The sequence below is a fragment of the Rhincodon typus genome, chromosome 13 (assembly GCF_021869965.1).
Source record: "Rhincodon typus isolate 14 chromosome 13, sRhiTyp1.1, whole genome shotgun sequence".
NCBI lineage: Eukaryota > Metazoa > Chordata > Chondrichthyes > Orectolobiformes > Rhincodontidae > Rhincodon > Rhincodon typus.
In genome coordinates this window covers 11,704,541-11,729,953 of record NC_063344.1, presented here as the reverse complement: position 1 = coordinate 11,729,953, position 25,413 = coordinate 11,704,541, and the positions used below count along the sequence as shown (strand labels likewise).

General features: G+C 42.7%; 1 protein-coding gene across 1 annotated transcript in view; it reads right to left on the bottom strand.

Moving 5' to 3' along the window:
* LOC109915429 (mediator complex subunit 12L) overlaps positions 1 to 25,413 on the bottom strand; it is an 84,159-nt gene that overhangs the window by 37,803 nt on the left and 20,943 nt on the right. The window contains exons 7-9 of the mRNA XM_048604507.1: positions 21,553 to 21,915; positions 20,107 to 20,266; positions 15,504 to 15,718 (exon numbers count right to left, since the gene is read on the bottom strand). Of these exons, the coding sequence (XP_048460464.1) occupies positions 15,504 to 15,718; positions 20,107 to 20,266; positions 21,553 to 21,915 (738 nt within the window). The remainder of the gene's footprint in view (positions 1 to 15,503; positions 15,719 to 20,106; positions 20,267 to 21,552; positions 21,916 to 25,413) is intronic.

Genomic DNA, 25,413 nt, shown 5'->3' with positions numbered 1-25,413 from the left:
AAAAATCTCCTTTGGACTGTCCAACTGCAATGAAACATCATTTGCAACTGAGCTAAACATTGAGAAACTAGTGTGCGTGAACATTCTGCCCTCAGTCCGTCTGAGGTGCCTCCTTGTCTTCCTGCCCCTTGAAGTAGAGCATACATCCTGGTGGTTTGTTTAAAGTTGCCGTTATTTATGCGGGAGCTCAGATGGTGAATTCCAGCTGCTATCAAATTATGAACTCCCCAGAGCTTAGTGTAATCCCGTTGCAGTGTGCCTGCCAGCAGAGGCCTCAGTTTCCCTGTCGGAGCAGAAATCGTATCTGCCTTTTCATCTAAGAAGTTGCCAGCTGTACTAAGCTAAATTGACACAGGACTGACCAGCAACTCTTGTTGCAACCTTGCTATGCTGCACAGCGCAGCAGGATCATTTGCTAGTGGTATTATTCGAGTTCTAGTTAACGCTTCTTTTTATATAATCATTGACATTTTAGTCTAACCCTTTCTCATGAAACAGTGATTTCCGTGAAGCAAAATACCCAAAAATTTTCATTGAAATTGGAGGAGGTCATTCAGCTTCATAAGTCTGATTCTGCTATTTAATTCAGCTCTGCAATGCAACTCCATTTACCTACCTTGCTCTCAAAACTGAAAGGTCCTCACGCAACAAAAAGTAGTGGATTTATGCTTTGAAATTTTCAACCAACACTCCTGCCAGCCTGGACCACATTTAGGGAAGAGAGTTCCAGATTTCCACTAACCTTTGTGCACAGAAATAATGCTTGATATCATCCCTGAATGGCCTAATTCCAATTTTATGAGTCAGCCTCCTTCTTCCAGTCTCAGGCAGCTAAGGAAATAGTTTCTGTCTACCTACTTTGTAAAATCCTTTATGCCTTGTAAACACCAAGTTTCCACGCTGTTATGTGCACAGTTGTATGATGTTGCTCCTTTAAGAGAGTGGACCAGGTCACCTAGAGGCAGGAGCTAGAGGGGCAGTCTAGGATTGACTGTCTAATTGAGGGGACCCACAAAAAAAATTCACTGTTTACCATCTGTCTACCTCGTCTTTTATTGATGGTTTGAGCGAACCACAAGCCCACTGCATACTCATGGGAATACAAGAGACAACAGTGGGGAACTGGAGGAACACAGCAGGCCAGGCAGCATCAGAGGAACAGGAAAGTTGACCCTTGAAGGGTCCCAACCTGAAACGTCAACTTTCCTATTCCTCTGATGCTGCTTGGTCTGCTGTGTTCCTCCAGCTCCACACCGTGTTATCTCTGACTCCAGCATCGGCAGTTCTTACTCTTCCTCATGGGAAAACAAGCCTAGAGGGAGGTCAGTTGGCTGGACATCTGGTTAGGAATGCAAAATTACATGCATGGGTTCAATTCCCATGCTGACTGAGATCACCATGAAAGTCTTGCCTTCTCAATCTTGCTCCTGGTCTGAGGTATGGTGACTCTCAGATTAAACTCACTACCAGTAATCTCTTTCTAATGAGAGATCAGCCCTTTGGCAACTACTATTACAAGCCTAGTCTAAACTATTGACACAAAGTGTTGACAGATACTACCCGACCACTGCTTTATTTATTTTTTGAAGAAATTTGTGATGAAAGCTAACCAGAGGATGAAAGCAAGACCTCCCTCCCCCACCATGCACCCACCAAAAAAAAACTAGTGAAAATTAGCTTTCAGCACTCATTGCTGCTCCCATTTCTTGCCAAGTTTTAACAAAACATGCTATCAGTGATTTCATTTGTCTTGTAAGTATCAGTATCCGTAAGGCTCCCAAATATTTCTGGACTCAAATTAAAACACATCCAAGAAGCGACCAGAGGAATTAAGGGATTAAATCACGTATCAGAGTTGGCATTGCAGAAGGTCAAGGTCTGTGAAGGTAACCTTGTGAACAAATAATATTTCAAGGTCCAGAAAGATCCAATGAGCGATTTGTATTTTGTGTTTTTATATTCATAACAGGGACTTAATGTTTTCACAACGGCTGCTAAACGACTACTGACAACAGATCTGTTACTTCTGTATTTAAATAAGACAAGTAGCTCCTCAGAAGGACCTAGAGGTTACGGACTCAATCATCAAACTTGACATTTCACACCTTAGATGTTGGCTCAACATTACATCCCATTCATGTTGCTGGTGCAGACAAGATGTCAGATTGAGACACTGTTCACTTCAACTCATAATCAACATGGTGCAAAGCAGATTTGACATTTGTGGGTTAGGCAGTATCCTGGCCAAAAAAGAAATAGGCTTAACATTTTAGGTTGATGTCCTTTCAGCAGAAGGATTGATTCTACAGACAAACTGGGGGGTTGATTAGATCAAAAAACAACAAAAGAACTGCGAATGCTGTGAATCAGGAACAAAAACCGAAGTTGCCAGAAAAGCTCAGCAGGTCTGGCAGCATCTGTGAAGAAAAAAATCAGAGTTAACGTTTCAGGATCCAGTGACCCTTCCTCAGAGCAGTTGATTAGATCAGTTGGCTTGCGATGCTGTGCAAACACCAACAGCATGGGTTCGATTCCTGCACCAGCTGAGGTTACCATGAAGATCCCAACTTCTCAACCTTCCCCTCAACTGAGGTGTGGTGACCTTCAGATTAAACTCAATACCACTTGTCTCTCCCTAATGAGAGAGTAGCCCTGTATTGTTGGCTTCATCGAAAAGTTAGTAATCTGAAAGCTTAAATGTTTCTCTTTACACATGCTGCCTGACCTGCTGAGCATTTTCAGCATTTTATTTCTATTTCCAGCATCATAGTATTTTACTTCTGTATAACTGCTTGTGAGGGTTTACCATGTGACAAGTGACTGCACCCTTTACTGTATATACCTGCCTTTCAATAGGCATTTCATGAATCGAGGAAGACCTCAGTAGGGTGCAATAAACTATTAGACACATGGAGGTTATTCATACAGTCAGAGATATACTGCATGGAAACAGACCCTTTGGCCCAACTTGTCCACGCCAATCAGGTATTCTAAATTATTTCTCAACATTTGGCCTATATCCTTCTAAAACCCTCCCTATTCATGTACCCAGCCAGGTGCCTTTAATATTGTAATTGTACCGGCCTACACCACTTCCTCTGGCAGCTCATTCCATACACACACCGTGAAAATGTTGCCCTTTAGGTCCCTTTTATATCTTTCCCATCTTAACTTAAATCTATGCCCTCTAGTTGTGGACTCCAATACTCTGTGAAAAAGACGTTGGCTATTCACCCTACCCATGCCCCTCATGATTTTGTAAACTTCTATAAAGGTCACCCCTCAGCCACCGACACTCCAGGGAAAATAGCCTCAGCCGATTCAGCTTCTCCCTATCGTTCAAACCCTCCAACCCTGGCAACATCCTTGTGAATATTTTCTGAACACTTTCCACTTTAACAACATCTTTCTTATAGGAGTGAGACCAGAACTGAGTACAGAATTCCAAAAGTAGCCTGACCAATGTCCTAGTCGCAACATGACCCGCCAACTCCTATATTCAATGCATAAAGGCAAGCATACCAAATGCCTTCCTCACTACCCTGTCTACTGGTGACTCCACCTTCAAGGAATTATGAACCTGCATCCCTAGGTCTCTAGGTTTGACAACACTCCCCAGGACGCTACCATTAACTACGCAAGTCCTGCCCTGACTCACCTTATCAAAATGCAACACCTCACATTTATCTAAATTAAACTCCATCTGCCTCTCCATGAAACTAGGCTGCAACTGAGCCATTGGGAAAATTATTGCAACTGTACACAATAACACACCAGATGAAGAAGTGTGAATGCAATGCAGAAAATGATTAAAAAAAAAAAAATCGGCCACTACCGCATTAACACTGCATCATCTGAACACTGCGGTCTTGGATGAATGCAAGCCTCTCAGCTGAGGCTTTTAGTGGGGATTTACCCAGTGCTTCTAAAAAAAAATGGCTAGTTCCACAGGGACGATCCAGGGTCATGGACGAGTTTTTTGAGCTCTGTTTAACCTGAAGGCAGGTTAGGTTTTTATTTTCCTTACTTCCAGCGCTGAGCCGGAAAACATCTTTGGGATGGAGCCCGGCATTTGGCCACAGTCACTGGCATTGACCCATCAATTGTTTGTTAAATCATCCACATAACTGTATTGAGTTGCTTGTGCCACGTTGAGCCTGATGTAATTGGGATGACAAGAGTGTTGCCAACTTAGATTCCCTAGCAAATGTAACTTGATGTTCCAAGGGTGTGTCTCGGATAAATATTATTCCAAACACATGATGACTCATGTTCAACCTAGATCTTGAAACCTTTTTAAAAAAAAAGGTCTCTGAAAAATTGTTCCAACTTTAACTGCACAGCATCCCAACCAAAAACTTTACAATACGGTCATGGTAATAGTTGTAAATATTTATTTGTGTGTACAATCCATCTGGTTGTGTTTGTACTTCATAACACATGCTAATATAATAGAGAACAGTATTCACAAGGCGGGACAGATGATAGCAAGATTTTAGATAGACAGATGGGGAGGGTCAATTGGGGTTAACGTTTCGGATACGGTTCTGAGGAAGGGTCACCGGACCCGAAACGTTGACTCTGATTTTTTCTTCACAGATGCTGCCAGACCTGCTGGGCTTTTCCAGCAACTTCTGTTTTTGTTGTTGTTATTGCTGCAAGAGTGAATTGGGGTTGTTTCGAATGACGTGCAAGCTACAGTGAGAAAGCTTGTAGCCCCATGTTGCCTGCGATGAAAAGTCTCAGTTATGAGGAGCAGACTGGATACGCTGGGTTTGTTTTCCTTGCAGCAGAGGAGGCTGAGGGGGAATCTGACTGAGATATACAAAATTACGAGACACAGACAGAGCAGATCACGAGAATCATTTTCCCAATGGCAGACGTGTCTAAGAACAGAGGGCATAAGTTTAAGGTGAGGGGCAAGTCGTTTAGAAGAGATCTGAGTGGGAGAAATACAGAACGTGCTGCCTGAGAGGATGGTGGAGACAGGTAGTCTTGCATCATTTAAGAAGCATCTGGATGAGCACTTAAAATGCCAGGGCATAGTTGGCAATGGACCAAATGCAGGTAAATGGGATTAGTGTAGTTTGGTGTTAGCTGGTTGACACAGATATAGAGGGCCAAAGGGGCTGTTTCTATGCTGTATATCTTTATCACCCAAATAGTACCCAAATCCCTACAGTGTAGAAGCAGGCCATTCTGCCCATCGAGTCCACACCATGTAAGAAAGGCACAGTTAAAACAATCATATTCGACTTCAATATCTAGGTAGAATGGGAAAATCGGGTTGGCAGCAGATCCCAAGAAAAGGAATTCATGGAATGCCGATGAAATGGTTTTTTGGAGCAGCTCGTGGTACAGTCCACCAGTGGACAGGCCAGTCTGGATTTGGTGATGTGCAACGAGGCAGACTTGATCAGGAAGCTTAAGATGTAGGAACCCCCTTGGTGGCAGTGACCATCATATAATAGAATTCACCCGGCAGTTTGAGAGGGAGAAGCTAGAATCAGAAGTAATGGGATTACTACTGAGTAAAGACAACAGCAAAGTTGTGAAGGAGGAAATAGCCAGAGTCGATTGGAAGAGGAGCCTAGCAGAGAAACCATTGGAGCACCAATGGCAGGAGCTTTTGGGGATAGTTCCGGAGGCATATCAGAAATTCATTCCAAGGAAGACGAAACATGCTAAGGGAAGGATGAGACAACCATGGATGACAAGGGAAATCAGGGACAGCATAAAAGCAAAAGATAAAGCATACAATGTTGTGAAAATTAGTGGGAAGCCAGAGGATTGGGAAACGTTTAAAAACTAGCAGATGATAACTGAAAAAGCAATGTGGGGAGATGAAAGATGAAAATAAGCTAGCTAGTAATATAGAAGAAGATTGCAAGAGTGTTTTTTAGACATCTAAAAAGGTAATAGAATCAACAGTGGACATTGGACCACTGGAAAATGAAGCTGAAGAAGTAGTAATGGGGAACAAAGAAATGGCAGGGGAACTGAATCGGTACTTTGCATCAGTTTTCAGAGTGGAATACACTAGTAGCACACCAGAGAGTCGGAGGCAGAGATGAGTGTAATGGCTATCACTGAGGAGAAGGTACTGGAGAAGCTGAAAGGTCTGAAGGAGAATGAATCGCCCAGACCAGGTGGACTACACCCCAGAGTTCTGAAGGAAGTAGCTGAGGAGATTGTAAAGGCATTGGTGATCTTTCAGGGATCACTGGAGTCAGGGAGGGTCACAGAGGACTGGAAAATGGCGAATATGCCACCCCTGTTTAAGAAGGGAGGGAGGCAGAAGACAGGAAATAATAGGCCAGTTAGCCTGACCTCAGTCATTGGTAAGATCATCATTAAGGGCTCATCATTAAGGATGAGATTCCAGAGGATTGGAAGCACGTAGTGAAATAGGGCTAAGTCAGCACAGCTTTCTCAAGAGCCTAAAAGATGCCTACCAAATCTGTTAGAATTCTTTGAGGAGGTAATTAGCAAGTTGGACAAAGGAGAGCCAGAGGACACAATCTATTTGGATTTCCAGAAGGCTTTTGACAATGTGCTGCACTGGAGTTTGGTAAATATAATAAGAGCCCATGGTGTTAGCGACGAGGGACTGGCATGGATAGAGGACTGGCTGACTGGCAAAAGGGACAGAATGAGGATAAAGGAGTCTTTTTCAGAATGGCAGCTGGTGACTAGCGGAGTTCCGCAGGAATCTGTGTTGGGACCACAACTGTTCATATTAAATATTAACAATGTGGGCCAAGGAATTGATGGCATTGTGCTAGTTTTCAGATGACACAAAGATAGGTGGAGGGTCAGGTAGTGTTGAGGAAGTGAGGAGACCGCAGAAGGACTTGGGCAGGTTTGAAGACTGGACGAAGAAGTGGCAAATGGAATATAATGTGGGGAAAAAGTGTAGGTTATGCACTTTGGTCAGAAGAATAGAGGCATAGGCTATTTGCTAAATGGGAAAGGCTTCAGAAATCTAAAGTGCAAAGGGACTTTGGAGTCCTAGTTCAGGATTCCCTTAAGTTTAACATGTAGGTTCAGTTAGCAGTAAGGAAGGCAAATGCAATTTCAGCATTCATTTCAAGACGGACTGGAATACAAGATCAGAGATGTACTGCTGAGGCTGGATAAGGCTCTGGCCAGACTGCATTTGGAATATTGATGGTGATGTTGATGGGGCTCCAGACAAGGTTTACAAGAATGATCCTGGGAATGAAAGGCTTGCCATATTAGGAGCAGTTCAGGCCTCTGCGTCCATACTCAACGGAGGTTAGAAGGATGAAGGGGGATTTCATTGAAACTTGCAGAACACTGAGAGGCCTGGATACAGTGGACGTGGAGAAGATGTTTTCGCTAGTAGGAGAGACGAGGACCCAAGGGCACAGCGTTAGAGTGAAGGGACAACCCTTTAGAATTGTGATGAGGAGGAATTTCTTTACCCAGAGGATGGTTAATCTGTGGAACTCATTGCCACACAGGGCTAGGGAGTCCAAGTCATTGTGTGTCTCTAGGACAAAGATAGATAGATTCTAGATTAGTAAGATTAGTTAGGGACACACGTGGAAGGCAGGAGAATGGGGCTGAGAAACATATCAGTCATAACTGAATGGGAGCACACTCAATTGGCTGAATGGTCTAATTCTGCTCCTATGTCTTATGGACATTTAAAAGGAAGTTGAAAAAGCACTTGAAAACAAAGGGAATAGAGGGTCATGCTGATATTTACGTTCGGAAAGTGAGAGGAGGCTCCAGTGGAGCATTAACTCCAGGGTCGGGAAGCTCAGTTGCCTGAATGGCTGTCCTATGCTGAGTGATGCAAACAGCATGAGTTCAATTGCCATACTGGCTGAGGTCTCCTAAACCTCGCCCATTGCCCAAGATGTGATGACCCTCGGGTTATATTTACTACCTAACATTTCTCTCTATTGGACCCTGTGGTCCTTTGGACAATGGCAACTTTACCTTTACCATTTATTTATGATTCATTTCACCCACTCACTCGCATGAGATTTTGGATATTGGGTCAGGTCTCAGTGTTAAATGTGAAACATTGCAGTGTTAACAAGCACTAAGCTTCATATCTTAATGGTGAAGGAACAGCGAAACAGCTGATCTGTGCCACAAATTAAATTCTAAATTATAATACCACTCTGTTTCTCAGCGATACAAGTTTAAGGGAAGAATATTTGTTAGCAATCTCCCAGTGCATTTCACCCATTTAATTTCAGTGTGGTAATACCTCTCATACACATTAGCAAAAGTGGGCACCACATTGTATTATACTGTGCCCTTTCCCTTTTGCAGTTTGGGTTGAAATCCAAACGAGGCAACTGGAATGAATCTCTCTTCTGCCGACAGCCAATAAAGGTTCATTTCATAATGGGCCTACTATGTGGAAAGGCTCGATTGTGAAATGAGTTGAGTAGTTTCTGTTGAGTGTGTCTGGGTCAAATCTGACATTAACTGACCTTATAGAGGTTTAGAAAATCATGAAGGGCATAGATAAGGCAATAGCGAAGGGGGAGCCCAAAACTAGAGGGCATAGGTTTAAGGTGAGAGGGGAGAGATTTAAAAGGGACCGGAGGGCCAACTTTTTCACAGAGATGGTGATGCGTGTATGGAACGAGCGGTCAGAGGAAGTGGTAGAGGTGGATGTAATTACAACATTTAAAAGACGTTTGGACTGGTACGCGAATAGGAAAGATTTAGAGGGATATAGGCCAAATGCAGGCAAATGGAACAAGTTCAGTTTAGGATATGTGGTTGGCATGGACACATTGGACCAAAGGGCCTGCTTCTGTGCTGTATGACTCTATCAAATAATTGACATAATGTGGGCTGACATACCACACAAAGACAGAAAATGTGGAACAGGGTTGTGGAAAATCTCTAGGGCAGAACTGAGAACAGGAAAAACTCTCTAACCCTGCAACTCAATTGTCCTGACCTGAAATCTGAAATGAAAACTGTTTCAATTCTCAGCTGTTAGCACAGCACACACCGAGAGAAAGGAGCCTTGTTCTCCCTTAACTTTGTTTTCACAGCATTAACCATGATATGATTGACATCCACCCGCTTCCCTTTCCAAATTCACTCGGATACTTTTAAGCGTGTGGTGAATTAAATCCAAATGTTGTGCAAAAAGTTGAGGGGCACAGTTTAATCTTCATACTGGGATTAATGGACTCACTACCAAACAGGCCTCCCCATTGGATGGTGCAGGCCAGACTAAACATCAGCGGATCATTACCAAGAGGTTACAAGCAGGTCAAACGAACTGCGGATCTTGTTCTCAGCTGCTTGGCGTCATCAGAGATCCATAAACCAATTCATAATCAGGTAGGAAGTAACCAGCAACTTGCATCAATGTGTCCCTATGGCCATTGAACAGACTACACAGTTTAGTAGCCTGGCTGAATATAAACATATAAAATTGAACAGTCAACCCAAATTTGAGAAATAAGAAAGAATAACAGAGCCATGAATGAGACCTTATTTATATAGAGACAATGACAAAATAAAATGTCCCAAGGGGCTTCACAGGAGTGTTACTGAACAAAATATGACATAACCCACACAATGAGATATTAGATAAGGTGGCTCAACACTTGGTCTGGGAAGTAGTTCTAAGGAGTGCCTTAAAAGTGGAACGTAAGTTAGAGAAACACAGAGTTGTAGGGTGGGAATTCTTAACATCTAGGCAACTGGAGACACACCTACCAATGGGGGAGCAACTAAAATTAGGGGTACCAAAAAGGACTGAGATCATGGAGATAGTAAGAACTGCAGATGTTGGGAGTCAGAGATAAGGAGTAGGAGGAACACAGCAGGCCAAGCTGCATCAGAGGAGCGTGACGTTCCAGCTTGGGACCCTTCTTCAGAAATCATGGAACTGTGTTGTGCTGGAGGGGACTACAGAGATAGGGAGGGGTGAGGTCATGGAGGAACTTGAAAATAAGGATCAGAATTTTAAAATCAAGAATTTGCTTGACCTAGAGCAAAAGTAACTCAGTGCGCAGCAGGGTTGGTCGAGGCAAAAAGCTATAAATTATGCTATTCTCGAGAGTAAAAGTTTCAAATATTGAGTCAGAGGCATCATTTAATTGGCAGAGAAAAAAACTGATTACATAAAAATGTGACATGATCTCAACTGGAAAGATCCCAAAGCTTAGATCTGCACTGGATGTTAACAAAGTATCTGCAACGGTTTCTCCTTGCATTTCATTCATAAACAATAAGTCTTGGTGACAAACAGATCGATTGGAAAGACAACTGTTGATATTGATTTCAAGTCTTTAAGTAAATTATAGCAGGAAAATCCAGTCCTTTGCTGCTTCCATTAATATCAGAATAACTACTGATTTTGCCAGCAATTGGGATTGTTGTGGTATGGACAATGGTTAAGGATAGAAATGTAACAGCAATGTTATAATGGATTCCTGTGGTTCAAAGCCCCAGTTCCTTAATTTATAGGTAACAAATGTTGTATTTAGTCAACAGCACCATAGAAATACAACATATTCTACATTCCTGTCCATAAGAAAATTAGAGGGACAGCTGCATTCCATGCAGTAGGTCTCACTAAACTCTGGCACTTTTTGTTTGAAATCTTCAAGTACACTCCCTTTGGTGAATCCATTACTTTTTCCGCTATCATTTAAAGGCAGCCGAGGAAGGGTCACTGGACCCGAAACGTTAACTCTGATTTCTCTTCACAGACGCTGCCAGACCTGCTGAGTTTTTTCAGCAACTTCTGTTTTTGTTTTTATTAGTTCTGCAGTCAGTTTTATACTTCTTCACATATATGCTGCTGCCATCCACTGTCCCACCTCTCCCAACTGGTCCTCTGTCACTCAATATCAGTCTGCTTACCTGACACCTAACCTGCTGTATTAACAGAAACTTTTTCCACTGCTTATGAGGAAGATGGAAGACATCATCCTCAGTCCCTGTTGCAACCTCCATTCTCTTGCCAGTCTCCTCCACAGGATCAGTCTGAGGCTGAAACTAACAGTTTACAACTTGGTATCATAATTGATCCCAAGATGGGTTTCTGACCATATATCCAATTTATCACTAAGACCATCTACTTCTTACTAACTTCACCCCTGCCTCATCTCATACATTGTTGAAATCCCCCTCTGTGGATCTGATAACACCAGAACCAATTGTTTCAATTTACTCCAGCCAAATCTCTCATATAATATATGCGTCTACCTGATGTAAAGTTGAAGTCACACAAAAAAAATCCTGCTGCCCATGTCCTCATACCATCAGGTCTGTTTACCTTCTAGTCTTATGTAGGGGTTCAATTAGCTCTGTTGGCTGCACGGTTGGTTTGCAATGCACAGTAATGCCAACAGCATGGGTTCAATCCCTGATGGATCTGTAATTCCCAGATTTTCCTGTTTACCTTTCTTAAACAGCAGGATGACAAACGCAAGTTTCCAATCTGAAGGCATCATTCCAAAATCTAAGGAGCGTTGGTGGATGGTTACCACTGCATTGACAATCTCTATATCCACCTCGTTCAACACTCTGGGATATAGGCTCCAGGGACTTATCATCTTACATACACATTAAATTTCACATACAACCTTCTCACAAATATTTACTTCCCCTAACTCCTCATTCTTTCGAGTCACTTGGGTATCTAATTCTTGGAGATTTCTTGTAGCTTCTTCAGTGAAAACAGACTCAAAATAATCATTTAGCTTTTCATAATGTTACAAGTCTTTCTGGGGCCTTGCTGCTCCCTGTATCGGTAATCTTCTTCAGCTACACAATCTCCTGAGACATCTGCAGTGATGGTGTTAAATATTGGTATTGCCAGAATTGAAGCTATAATCAGCATGCCCATTATGAATGGTGCAGAAGGCTCAACAGGTCAAATAACCAACTCCTGCACCAAATTCATAGGCTCAAATATCCATATAATTCTGGCCTCAAGAGCATCCCAATTCTTATTGCTTCCCCATTGGCAGTAATGCTCTCATCGCCTTAAGCTAACACTCTGAAATTTCCTCCCTAAACCTTGTATCTGCCCCTCCTTCTTGTTACAAGATGCTCCTTAAAATCTAGCTCTCTGATCACGCTTTGACCATGTGCCCTAAAATTACCCGATGAGTCTCAGTGTCAAACTTTGCTTCACAACGTTTCTGTGAAGCACACTGGGATGATTACGCAGATGGCATTGTATAACTACAGGTTCTTGCAGCTACCCTTGGATGAAAGTGGCCTCAGCTGTCCTTCAAGAGAGTTAGCAACTCGATGCGCCACAGACCAACGCCTGAGCCCCAGAAACACAACCATGTCACTTGTAAAGATGTGGCTGTCTAAGCTCCAGAACTAACAGGCATGTTGATATCAATCATTCAACAAATGATATAACTGATGCTGTTAGTTTGACAGCCAAATACGTTTCCAGCCATAGGGTAACTTCGCCAACTCTCAGAGAGCAATTATAATTTGGCAGCCAGCACCTTTGTCAGTGAAATATGGTAAGATATTTGAATTGCTTTGTGCATTCTTTTCTAACAGTCTCTCACCATCATGAATAACTTCCTCTTCAAACATTTACTGCAATTCTTTGAGGATATTATCAGCACAGTGGACAAGGGGGGAACCAGTGGATGTGGTGTATCCTCATTTCCAGAAGGCATTTGACAAGATGCTGCACAAAAGGCTGCTGCACAGATAAAGATGTGTGGCGTTACAGGTAACGTATTAGACAAAGACTGGGGATAAATGGGTGTTTTTCTGGTTAGCGCTCAGTGGCTAACAGTGCGTCTCAGGGATCAGTTTTGGGACCACAATTGTTTACAATTTACACAGATAATTTAGAGTTGGGGACCAAGTGTAGGGTGTCAAGGTTCTCAGATGACACTAAAACGAGTGGTAGAGCAAAGTGTGCAGAGGACACTGCAGGTCTGCAGAGGGATATAGATAGCTTAAGTGAATGGGGAAGGGTTGGGCAGATGGAGTACAATGTCGATAAATGTGAGGTCATCTATTAACAACAAAACGGATTATTATTTAAATGGTAAAAAGTTGCAACATGCTGCTGTGCAGAGGGACCTGGGTGTCCTTGTGCATGAATCACAAAAGTTGGCTTGCAGGTGCAGCAGCTAATTAAGAAGGCAAATAGAACATTGTCCTTCATTGCTACCGGGATGGAGTTTACAAAGGGAGGTTTTGCTGCAGCTGTATAGGGTGCTGGTGAGGCCACACCTGGATTACTGTGTTCAGTTTTGGTCTCCTCACTTGGGAAAGAATGTACTGGCACTGAAGTGGGTACAGGGAAGGTTCACTGTGTTGATTCCACAGTTGAGAAGGTTGGCTTATGAGGAGAGATAGAGTGTACTGGGGCTGTACTCACTGGAATTAAGAAGAATGAGGGGGAATCTTATAGAAACATATAAAATTAAAAAGGGAATAGGTAAGATAGAAACAGCAAGATTGTTTCCACTGGCAAGTGAAACTAGAACTAGGGGACTTAGCCTCAAAATAAGGGGGAGCAGATTTAGGACTGAGTTGAGGAGGAACATCTTCACCCAAAGGGCTGTGAATCTGTGGAATTCCCTGCCCAGTGAAGCAGTTGAGGCTACCTCATCGAATGTTTTAAAGGCAAAGATAGATAGATTTTTGATCAGTAAAGGAATTAAGGGTTGTGGTGAGCAGGCAACTAAGTGGAGCTAAGTCCACAAAAAGATTAGCCATGATCTTACTGAATGGCAGACCAGACTCGAGGGGACAGATAGCCTACTCCTGCTCCTATTTCTTATGTTCTTATCTTCCAGCTGACCAGAGTACATCCACTCCTGTAGGTCCCATGTCAATGGCGCAGTATGAGAATTAGGCCAGACCATTCAGGAGAGATAGTAGGAACTGCAGATGCTGGAGAATCTGAGATAACAAGGTGTAGAGCTGGATGAACACAACAGGCCAAGCAGCATCAGAGGAGCAAGAAGGCTGACGTTTCGGGCCTAGACCCTTTTTCTGAAGAAGGGTCTAGGCCCGAAACATCAGCCTTTCTGCTCCTCTCATGCTGCTTAGCCTGCTGTGTTCATTCAGGAGAGAGGTTGGGAAGGACTTAGAGTCATAGAGGCAAAGAGCTGCACATCACAGAAACAGACCCTTCGATCTAATTTGTCCATACTGACCAGATAACCTAAATTAAACTACTCCCATTTGCCAACATTTGGCCCAGAGTCCTCTTCCACACACAAAGGGTGGTAGAGGTTTGGAACTCTCTTCCACAAACAACAGTTGATGCTAGATTAGTTGTTCCTTTTAAATAGGAGATGTATATGTTTTTGTTAAGCAAAGGTATTACGGGATTTAGGTCAAAGGCAGATATATGGAGTTAGGCCACAGAGCAGTTATGATCTCATTGAATAGCCAGCAGGATCGAGGGGCTGAGTGGCCTACTCTTGTTCCTTCATTCCTAAGATGTCTCTTTGTAGTCACTAAATAATTGCCAGTACATGTTAATATTCACCGATCTCTTTAAGGATAGGGTAGCACAGGGTTAATTCATTCATGTAGCGGTTGGTAGACCTTTCACGTGGCTTGATGAAAACTGAAATGGTTAATTTAAGACTATTTAGTAAGTCAGTTTAGGTACTTCTCACTTTTAAACTCAAGTTTGATGCTCAACTCCAGACCATTGTTGAGTGAGAATTTGTTTTGTTCTGCAGCGTGGATGCGGTGAAGAAGACCCCATTGGCCTACACACATCTCGTCACTATCATAGCCCGACCCCACCGAAAACCAATAATGAATAAACATTTCCAGCTGCTCTTTAAATAGTATTAACAGAAACAGAGCATAAAAATGAACACACTGGGACCCCATCAGCAGAAACATTCATCCAAGCAGCTAACCAATCATCATACCAAGGTCAATGCACTAGCTATTGAAAAAAAAAAGTGAGGTGAATGATTAACATTTGTTACTCAATAATTCTACATTCTGCTTTCTAGCTCTTTAGTAAGACTTTTCTAGGGGTCCATCCAGGAAATTGACCTCCAGTGAGGCACAATACTACAACGTGACTGGAAAGAGCAACACTGGCCTGAACATGGAGCATGGGACAAAGGCAGGTCATGTGGAGTTAGGTTGCATATCGGCAATGGTCCCACTGAATGGTGGAACAGGCTTAAGAGGATCAATAGTTCCTTTCTGTTCTTTGGCGTTGCAGCTGATTTTCAAAGAGTTTATTCACAAACATCAAAACTACTCATTTGCAGGAGGTTTTCTCACGGTAGTTGTTTCAAGGCAATCTGAGTGACCGAGATAGAGGTGGGTGGGTGCATGGAGAGACAATCCTATTGTCCGTCTCTGCCTCTTGGATGTTACTGAGGGAGCCAGACTGTTTTGATAACCGCACTGATACATTACAATTTATCACAAGCCTACAGCGGGCACGGTGGGGGGGTGGGGAGCGGGGGTTGCATGATGAGGCTGCAGAGCCACGTCAGAGAGACACACACCTGTTGGAACGGCCGGGACTGCACTTGTTGCCGGAGGAGACGTTGCTGCTGTTGTTGCTGCAGGAGCTTCATCTGCAGTAGCTGTTGCTGGGGAGAGATGCTGGGCATGGAAGGAGGCTGCATCATGGAGCCAGAGCGGCGCTGCAACATGTTCGTGAGGGCCTGCTTGGTGTTTGTCGGTGTGAACTGACCCGTTGGATCCAACCGGGGCCCACCTGAAAGCAGAAAAGGAAACAAATTGTTTGACCTTACACATTCAGATCACCTCGTGCACCGTCCCTCACATCTCCAACAATCGCCCAAGATCGATGGCGAAGCCAATCACTTCACAAAAGATTCCTGGCTCTAAAGTACCATTTGCAGAATCACTAACACCAGGACTGGCCAATATAAAGGGTGGAGCATGAGAGGCTCAATCACCTACTATTCAGGCAGCAGGGTGCAGCATTGTCTCTAGCTTTATAATTGGTCATTGGGCAATCTTCCTCATCCAGGACAAGCTAAGAGAAAGGGTTTATTTGGCTGCCTGTCCATGAAAGTTAAGAAAAGGAGACTCCACAGCACTGGGAATTTTAAGGTCGCTGCTTATAAATTCCCACTTGGGTGGGGCAGCACAGTATTTAGTGCTGCTGTCTCAGAGCACCAGGGACCCTGGTTCGCTTCCAGCCTTGGGTGACTACGTGGAGTTTGCACATTAGAATCCCTACAGTGTACAAGCACGTCGTTTGACCCATTGAGTACACACTGACCCTCCAAAGAGCATCCCAACCAAACCCACCACCCCTAGCCAATTCCTGTAACCCTGCATTTCCCATGACTAATCTATCAAGCCTGCACATCCCTGGATGCTATGGGCAGTTTAGCTGTCCTAAGTCTGCATGGATTTCTTCCTGGTGCCCCCATTTCCTCCCACAGTCGAAAGGTTAGGTGGATTGGCCATGGGAAACGCGGGGTTAGGATGGGTGGGGGTGTGGGTGAGGGGGAGATGCTCTTTAGAGGATCAGTGCAAACTCGATGGGCTGCATGGCCTCTTTCGGCATGTAGGGATTTTGTGAATTTGCGCGAACCTGCCAAAGTTGATATTTGTTGGACAAAAGGCCGAAAAAACTGTAGATGCTGGAAATCTGAATCAAAAATAAAAATTGCTGAGTATTTCCAGTAATTTCTATTTTTGTTTCAGATAGTTATTGGACTCGCACAGCTGCCCAGAGGGAGCAGTGTTGAGCCGCCTACTTGAACCGTTGCAGTCCATATGAGGCTGGGCTTCTGCTATTGTTATTGTTGGTATTGCTTCATAAAATCCACTGATGTTCCTGTCAATAAAAGAAATCAACCAGGTCAGTGTAGGACTGGAATCACAAAGATTGCATTGAAGGAGGTCAAGTTTTCATCACTAGTTCGCAAACTAGTTGAACTGTTGTGGCAATGTACATTGTACATTGTACAATTGTACATTGTACAATTAATTGATGCATATATAATTAATGCAAGAAAAACTTTTCATTTCTTAACACATTGACTGCTTAAGGTCACTACTACATTACTAAAACCAGCCTTTCATTCCCAGATTTTTTTTTTAAAAAGCCTTAAACATTCAGTGACAAAATTTATTCATAAAGCATTATGGAGTATTATCATGGCACCTCCTAGTTTATCCTCAAATAAGGTTCATCTTGTATTATATACTTTTCTCCATGTTGTCAAGAGCACCTCAAACACATGTCAATCAATTTGCAAATCACTGGTTGGCACTATACTCTAATCCAAGTGTCAACCGTGAAAAGTCAAGATAGCTTTTTGTTTTTTGCAAGCTGAACCCCGTCTTTTATCATTTTATCATCTTGCACACTTCCACATTTCTAGATAAGTGCATATGACAAAGATCATTCAGATCAATTTAAGATTAGCTAAAAAGTCTTATATCTTAAAGTGTGAGACTCAGAATTAATAATCGCAAGCAAAAAAATGGGAGAAAATGTGAACAAGTATTTTGTACCTGTCTGCATGGTGAAGGGCACTAAAGCATCCCAATAATAGCAGAAAGTCAGAGGGCAAAAGGGAGAGAAGAACACAAAACAATTATAACAACAAAAAAATTGTACATCAGCGAATTTAAGGGGCTCAAGGTAATTCAAAAGGACTTTTGTCCTTCATTGCAAGAGGGATGGAGTTTAAAAATAGAGAAGTTTTGCTGCAGCTGTACAGCTTCTGGATGAGGCCAGACCTGGAATATTGTGTACAGTTTTGGTCTCCTTACTTAAATAATGTATTGGCGCTGGAGTGGGTGCAGAGGAGATTCATTAGGTTGATTCTGGAGTTGACAAGGTTGCCTTATGAGGAACAATTGAGTAGACTAGGACTATACTCATTGGAATTTAGAAGAATTATGGGGTATCTTGTAGAAACACATAAAATTATGAAGGGAATAGATAAGATAGAAGCAGCAAGGTTGTTTCCACTGGCAGGTGAAACTAGACCCAGGGGGCATAGCATCAAAATAAGGTGGAGCAGATTTAGGACTGAGCTCAGGAGAAACTTCTTCACCCAAAGGGTTGTGAACCTGTGGAATTCCCTGCCCAGTGAAGCAGTTGAGACTTCCTCATCGAATGTTTTTAAGGTAAAGATAGATAGATTTTTGATCAGTAAAGGAATTAAGGGTTATGGTGAGCAGGCAAGTAAGTGGAGCTGAGTCCATGAAAAGATCAGCAATAATCTTATTGAAAGGCTTGACAGGCCAGATGGCTTACTCGTGCTCCTATTTCTTGTGTTCTTATGTCTGACAGTTCTTCCAGATTTGATGGCCAGTATCTTAATGGCTTAATGCACGTATTGGCTGGAATACATTGAAAAGCCATGAACATAATGACCCTGTTTAAGGAAGAAGGGGGATAGAAAGCAGCAAACTAATAGGTTAGTTAGCCAGACATCTGTCATTGGGACAATGCTGGAATCTGATTTTAATGAAGTAGGAGGAGGGTATAGAAAAAAAATCATTAATACAATTTGAGCAGATTCTAAATGGAGTTATGAAAAGGAAACCATGTTTGACAAATTTAAGAGTTCTTTGAGTATATAGCAAGTAGAGTAGTTAAAGTGAAAGCAGTGGATGTAGTGCATTTGCAAAAAGTATTCAACAGAGTGCCACATAAAAGGCAAGATAAAGATTTGTGGTGTTGGGGGACAATGTATAGCATAGGTAGAGGAATTGCCAGCCAACAGGAAACAAAGTAGGGATGAATGGATCATTTTCAGGTTCACAACCTGTAACTAGTGTTACAGTTAATTTTGCTTTTGCCAGGAAAACAATTTTCCTTTCGCTTCCCTGCCACTGTGTGCTGCATAAGATTGAAATTTCCTTTACATGCTATGTTCATGGGTGCTGAATCATTCTGACAGATAAGTGTTAAATGTTTTGACATCTTCATATATCACTATTAGCTGTTAGATATGTAGATATGTTTTTAACGCAGTGACTAATCATGGGGGTCTGTCTTGGAAAGGTAAGTTGACTATTACAATGACCAGAAATGTCTTAAGTGTTGACATACGTTACAGCATTTTGACCAAGGGAGGAAGTGCCATAGGCATTCAAAACTGTAGAGAAACACGAGGGAAACAGTAAGGATGTTGGTAGTTGGGCCGCTGTCTGAGATCCAAGACAGGCCTCCGAACCAGCCTACCCCCACACCCACACTCCACCAGAAGGTAACGTGACTTGCAAACCACACACAGAAACTGAACCTTGCTTGGAAATACAAAAATCCCTGGCAAAATCAGTCATCAGTTGGTTATATATTTCAGAATTTATAAAAGGACCTGACTAGCATTTCACAATCCTGAAGAAATTCCAGTCCCAAAAGACTGCAAAGCGATAAAGATCAATTCAGCGACCGGGCAAAACATTGGCGTATTATGTGTGCAACAAGTGAAGGTATCACGTTAATTAGGAAGAATAGAAAAGAATAGAAATGCATATATTATTTAATTACAGAATCCAAAACAGAAATTGCTGGAGAAACTCAGCAGGCCTAGCAGAATTTGTGGGCAGAAAGCAGAGTTAACATTTCAAATCCAGTGACCCTTCATTAGGACAGGAGCTCGCTGTGTGCAAAGTGGCCCCTGCATTTCCTAAATTATTACAGTGACCACATCCCAGAGGTCTTTCAAAAGGTTGCAAACCACATTGCAGTGTTCTTTGGTTGTGAAAGATGCTAGAATCTATAGACGCTCCAAGCACTCATCGACAGTGACAACAGAATACAACAAAACATTCCAAGGAGCTTAACAACAGTGATCCTGATTAAAAAAAACACTTGTGGCATTGAGCCATAGACTCAGCTATCTAGAGAGGTGATGAAAGACCCAGGCAAAGAGATAGATTTTAAAGAGCAATGTGAAGGAGAACAGAAAGCTAAAGAGAGAGAGGAATTCCAAAGCCTAGGCTTTATGCAGCTGAAGGCACAACTGCCAATCCTGAACAAACTAAAATCGAGGAAGCACAAGAGGCCAGACTTGAACAGTCATGGAGGTACGAGAGGCATTACGCAGTGGAACGTGTAGCTTAAACAGGGAGACATAACAGAGTCTGTGCCTCTGCATTTACCTGGTGGGAGCGGTTGGTTTTGAAAGTAGAACCCTGTCTGCTGGGCCTGACCCATGAGATTGTAGCCCCACGAAGGGGCTCCTTGGGGATGTTGCATCATCTGAGAAGACATTGGGGTGTAATTTGGAGGCACTCTGTAAGCACTGTTTTGTTGATAGTCCTGTAACAGAGAGAAACTAGTATTAATTTGTTGACAAGGTGACAGAGCACACTAATGACGCTAGGCATTGTGCAACAAAACAGTTGGACACAGATTTGTCCCCACAGCACCAAACAAAGTCCTGCTCTGATAACCAAACAGTGTAACTACTCAGGTGTGGAATTTGGACAATTTAGCAAGTGTATGGGTTAATGTAAGTAAGCTTTGCAACTTGAGGCTAGTGATTGTCATTATGTGTAGGCTCCCTTGTAGAACCATACCCAATTCAAGCACTTGGAACCATGCAAATAAATGATTTAGATGAAAGAACAGACTGTTGTTTATTGTTTGTAGATGACAGCAAGTTCGAAGCTACAGGATGTTAGGTAGCTGGGCACTGATAGTTATGAAGGCAAGTGAGTGGACAAAACTGTGTTTGATGAGTGAAAGTACAAAGTCATCCACTTGAGATCTAAACCAACCAAAATGGAATATTTTCTAACTGGTAGGAAAGTGAATACAGTGGTGGAGAAAAGGAATTTGTGTGCCCAAGCAAACAATCATTAAAAACGCCACAAGCAAAAACCAAATTAAAGCAGCAAATGGAATGTTAGTCTTTATCTTCAAGGAGTTTGGAATAAAAAAGGGGCAAAGTTGTGCAGAGACTTAGCCAGATCCTATCTGGAATTCTATGAATTTTGGCACAGCATCTCAAGGAGATATTCCTCAGAGAAGCAGCAGGATAGATACACCAGTATCTAAAGGCTCGAGTTATGGAGATAAGCTACAGAAACATAGGTTTTATCTACATGAGTTAGAAGGTTAGGAGTGATTTTACTGAGAAGTTTACAATGATGAAAAGAAATTGATGGGTAGACACAAAGGTACTCTATTGTCAGACAGAGGAATTCAGAAGGACAATAGTCAATCTAAAGGTTAGAGCTGGGCCATTGTGTAGTGAAATTAGAATGCAGTTTTTCCGCACTAAGTAGTGTAGAAATCTGGAGTTGTCACCTCAAAAGGGCTGTTTAATGAGTCAAATGATGCTTTCAAGGGACAAGCAGGAACATATGAATAGGAGAAGGCCATTCAGCCTCTTGGGTCAGCTCTGCCATGAAACTAAATGGCTCATTTGTATTTCAACTCTAACCATCCACCCTGTGGTTCTCTAACCCTCAATTACCCTGACCCTAAGAAAAACCTACAATATTAACAGGGGGATGCTGTCCTTCAATTCACTTGCACTAGAAGTATGGATAGAAAGGAACAGGAACACAATTGCCAACATGGTACAAGATGTCTCTTACGTCTGTTCTTGACGCTGAAGACTTTGGCTTCCTTTTCCTGCTCTTGGTCTTTTTCTCCTCCTCCTGATTGGTTTTGGTCTGATCAGAAATTTCAATTGGTTTCTTCTCAGAATCGAGGGAGACTGGGGTGGGAGGCTCCTCCTCATCCTCCGGAGGGAGTGGTAAAGGCTCCAGATAGTAACTTCTTGGCTTTGGTTTGGGATGCGTGTGGTACAAGAGAAGATGGTGTTGATCTTCATACTTGATAACTTTCCGATCGACACGCACCGTGCCAAACCAGGCCCAGGAGAGTGGAGCTGGATTCTTATGTCCCTCAAATAAATCCCAAGGGTTGACCTTCTGTTTTGTCGAAACCTGGAGACCCTAGAGCACACAACATGGGTTGCCATTTAGATTGAAACATCAAGAAATATCAGGTAAAATGTAACAGTGCAATACTTATATAAACACAGAGAAAACATGCTCTGAAATCTTACCAATGTTCCTCCCTGTGCTATTAAGAAGGGAGAAAGCAAAGTTCCAATCAACAATAAAGCCATTTAATGATGCCTTAGCCAGGTTAGTCATTGACCCTACAGGAAGTCAGGAAACTCCACCAACTCACTGATAAGTCAGCAGACATTGCACAAATTGTACAATTACCCACTTTTTATTCATGTGATCTAGGTGCTGTTGGCTGGGCCAACATTTATGGCCCATCCCGAATTGTCCTCGAGAAAGTTAGCTGAGCTGCCTTTGTAAAATGATACAGTCCTCTGGAGTGAGTGGGAATTTCACCCACAATGCTGTTAGGAAGGGAGTTCCAGGATTTCCACTCAGCAACACTGAAAGACTGATGATTTAATTCCAAGTAAGGGTAGTGTGCGACTTGGACAAAAACTTCCAGATGTTTGTGATCAAATGGATCTACTGCCCTTGTCTTTTCAAGTGACTGAGTTTGTGGGTTTGCACGTTTGCTGTTAAAGGAGTCTTTGTGAGTTGATACAGTGCCAATTGTAGGTGGCACACACTGCAGCCACCATGTTTAGTGGTGAAAAGAGTGAGTATTGACAATGCTATGGAGAGTGCCTAGCAAGAAGGATGTTTTGTCCTGGATGGTGTTAGGTTTCTTAGGTGTTGCTGGAATGTATCCACCTAGGACATTGTAGAGTATGTCATCACAATTCTGACTTGGACATGGTTTAGGGAGACAAGAGGTAAGATACTTGGAGCAGGATTCCTAGCATCTGACCTCCTCTCACAGCCACTGTATTTAATGGCTGGTCTAGTTCAGTTTCTAGTCAATGCTAACTCCAGGATGTTGTAGGAGGGAATTCAGTGATGGTCATGATATTGACCATCAAGAGGAGACTGTTAGATTTTCTAAAACAAAAACAAAGTGCTGGAGAAACTCAGCACAACAGGCAGCCTCTGTAGACAGAAAAACACAGTTAATGTTTCAAGTCCAGTTTCGAGATCAGACTGACAAAAGGTTCACTGGATTTGAAACGTTAACTCTGCTTTCTCTGCACGCAAGCTGCCAGACCTGCCGAGTTTCTCCAGCAATTTCTGTTTCAGATTTCCAGCATCTGCAATTCCTTGTTTTTATTTCGGTTAGATTGTCTCTTGCTTGAGTTGGTCGCAGCCTGACAAATGTATGATTCAAATGTTACTTTCAACCCATGCCTGCATGTTCTTAGCCTCAAGAGTGGACACTCAGCCAGGCTGGGAAGTGGAGATTAAATGGTATGCATTTTTTTTTTTAAAAAGAGAGCTATCAGTGTGATGAACTAAACCTGCTCCTTGTGTGCTTTGAAATTTCTACACATTCTGTTGAAATTGCATGCATGCGCTTTCCGGTCAGGTGCAAAATCTTGGAATTAGTCTCCCCAGTGAACAGCCCACAACTCCTGCCATCAAGTCTGAAACATGGGCCAGCCACTGGAGGACATCAAACATTGATGTGACTGTATATCTGGCAACATCAACAGATGAGGTGACACAGTGGCTCAGTGGTTAGCACTGCTGCCTCACAGCACCAGGGATCTGGGTTCGATTCCACCCTCAGGTGACTGTGTGTGTGGAGTTTGCATATTGGCCCCGTGTCTGCGTGGGTTTCCTACGGGTGCTCCAGTTTCCCCCAACAGTCCAAAGATGTGCAGGTTAGGTGGACCAGCCATGCTAAACTGCTCATAGTGTCCAGGTTAGTTGGCTTAGCCAAGGGAAATGCAGGGTTACAGGGATGGGGTGGGGAGGGGTTGAGTGAGATGCTCTTCAGAGGGCCAGTGTGGACTCAATGGGCCAATTGGCCTGCTTCCACACTGTAGGGAATCTATCATTTTATGATGAGGGAAGAAAAACGGCTGAGTAAACAAGCAAGAAAAAATTAAATGCTCAAACCTTTAGCCACAGAATTCATCCTATAGACCGTAAATGTTTAAGTTTTTGGTTACTCTCTATTTTAGTGTTACCCTGTCTTTACCCACAAACATCCTTTCTGTTTATGCAGCAAAAGACTCAAACTGAGAAGTAATTCATAGTGATAGCATGTTTGCTCTTTTGATGAAGAGATTAACCCATTTATAAATACATAAATTAACACCTACAATAATATCAGTCCTAAGTCTATCAAGTATGGCTCTCTTATAAAACAGATAGGGCTGGAGAAACTCAATAGGTCTGGCAGCAACTGTGAAGCCAGAAACATCTTGAACCCAATAACCCTCCTTCAGAACTGAAATGAGCTGAAAAATGATGCTTTTTACACAGTTTACATAATGGGAGGACCAAGCGATTGTCCAATACCATTTTCTATAGAGAAGATCAGCACATTCTCCCCGTGTCTGATAAGAGAAAGCAAATGCAAAGGGTTCTGATGAAATGGCATTGACCTGAAATGTTCACTTTGTTTCTCTCTCCACACAAGCTGCCTGATCTGCTGAGTTCTTCTGGCACTTTGTTACCCATTTAAATAAAATAGACTTGCATTTATATGACACCTTTCATAACCCCAAACCATCCAAAGCAATTTCCACCAATTATGCATTTTTTGAAGTGTTGCTGCTGTTACAGTGTAGGAAATATAGCAGCGAATTTCTGCATTGTAAGCTCCCACAGACAACAGTAAGTGAGTGATTTGTTACGGAGGTACTGGTTAACGATGAGTGCTGGCCTCGTCAGTGGGGGAAAAAGTCTTCTGATCATTGAAAAACTGTGGCATAATATGAGTGATTTCAGAGTAGAGATTCTACTCAATCTGAACTAACTCTTAAAACATTGGTTCTCAAAGTGGAATCCACCATGGGAGGCCTGCAGAGTCTTTCCAGACTCTGAACAGAACAGAGGGTCAAGACCACAGGGCACCAAGATCAAGGATTAGTGAAAAGCTGTGAATAAAGGTGTCTTCTTCCCACTCTCTCTCCGCTCCTATTCTTCCTCAGTTTGTATTCTCTCTAGGCTCCGGCTCTCCACAAGCTTCTGCCCTCAGCATAATGGGTTTTCCCACTGCCCCAATCTCCTTCTGCTACCTTCACATTCGCCTAAGTTTTGGCTCTCTCTCTGTGCACCATGAAGGGTAATATAACTACCTGACCTCTCAATCTGCTACTGTCAGGCCTAGCAATGAGGAAGAGGGACATCCCTCTCACTGATATTTGTAAGTAACTACCTGTTTACTCAAAAACATATTAAATGTGTACTTACTTTTTATTTATTCATTCATTCACGGGATATGGGCATTGCTGGCTAGGCCAACATTTAAAGCCATCCCTAATTAAAGTGTCAACCATATCGCTATGGGTCTGGGATCACACATGGGCAGGGTAAGGAAGGTAATTTTCTTCCCTAAAGGGCATTAGTGAACCAGATGGGATTTTCCCGACA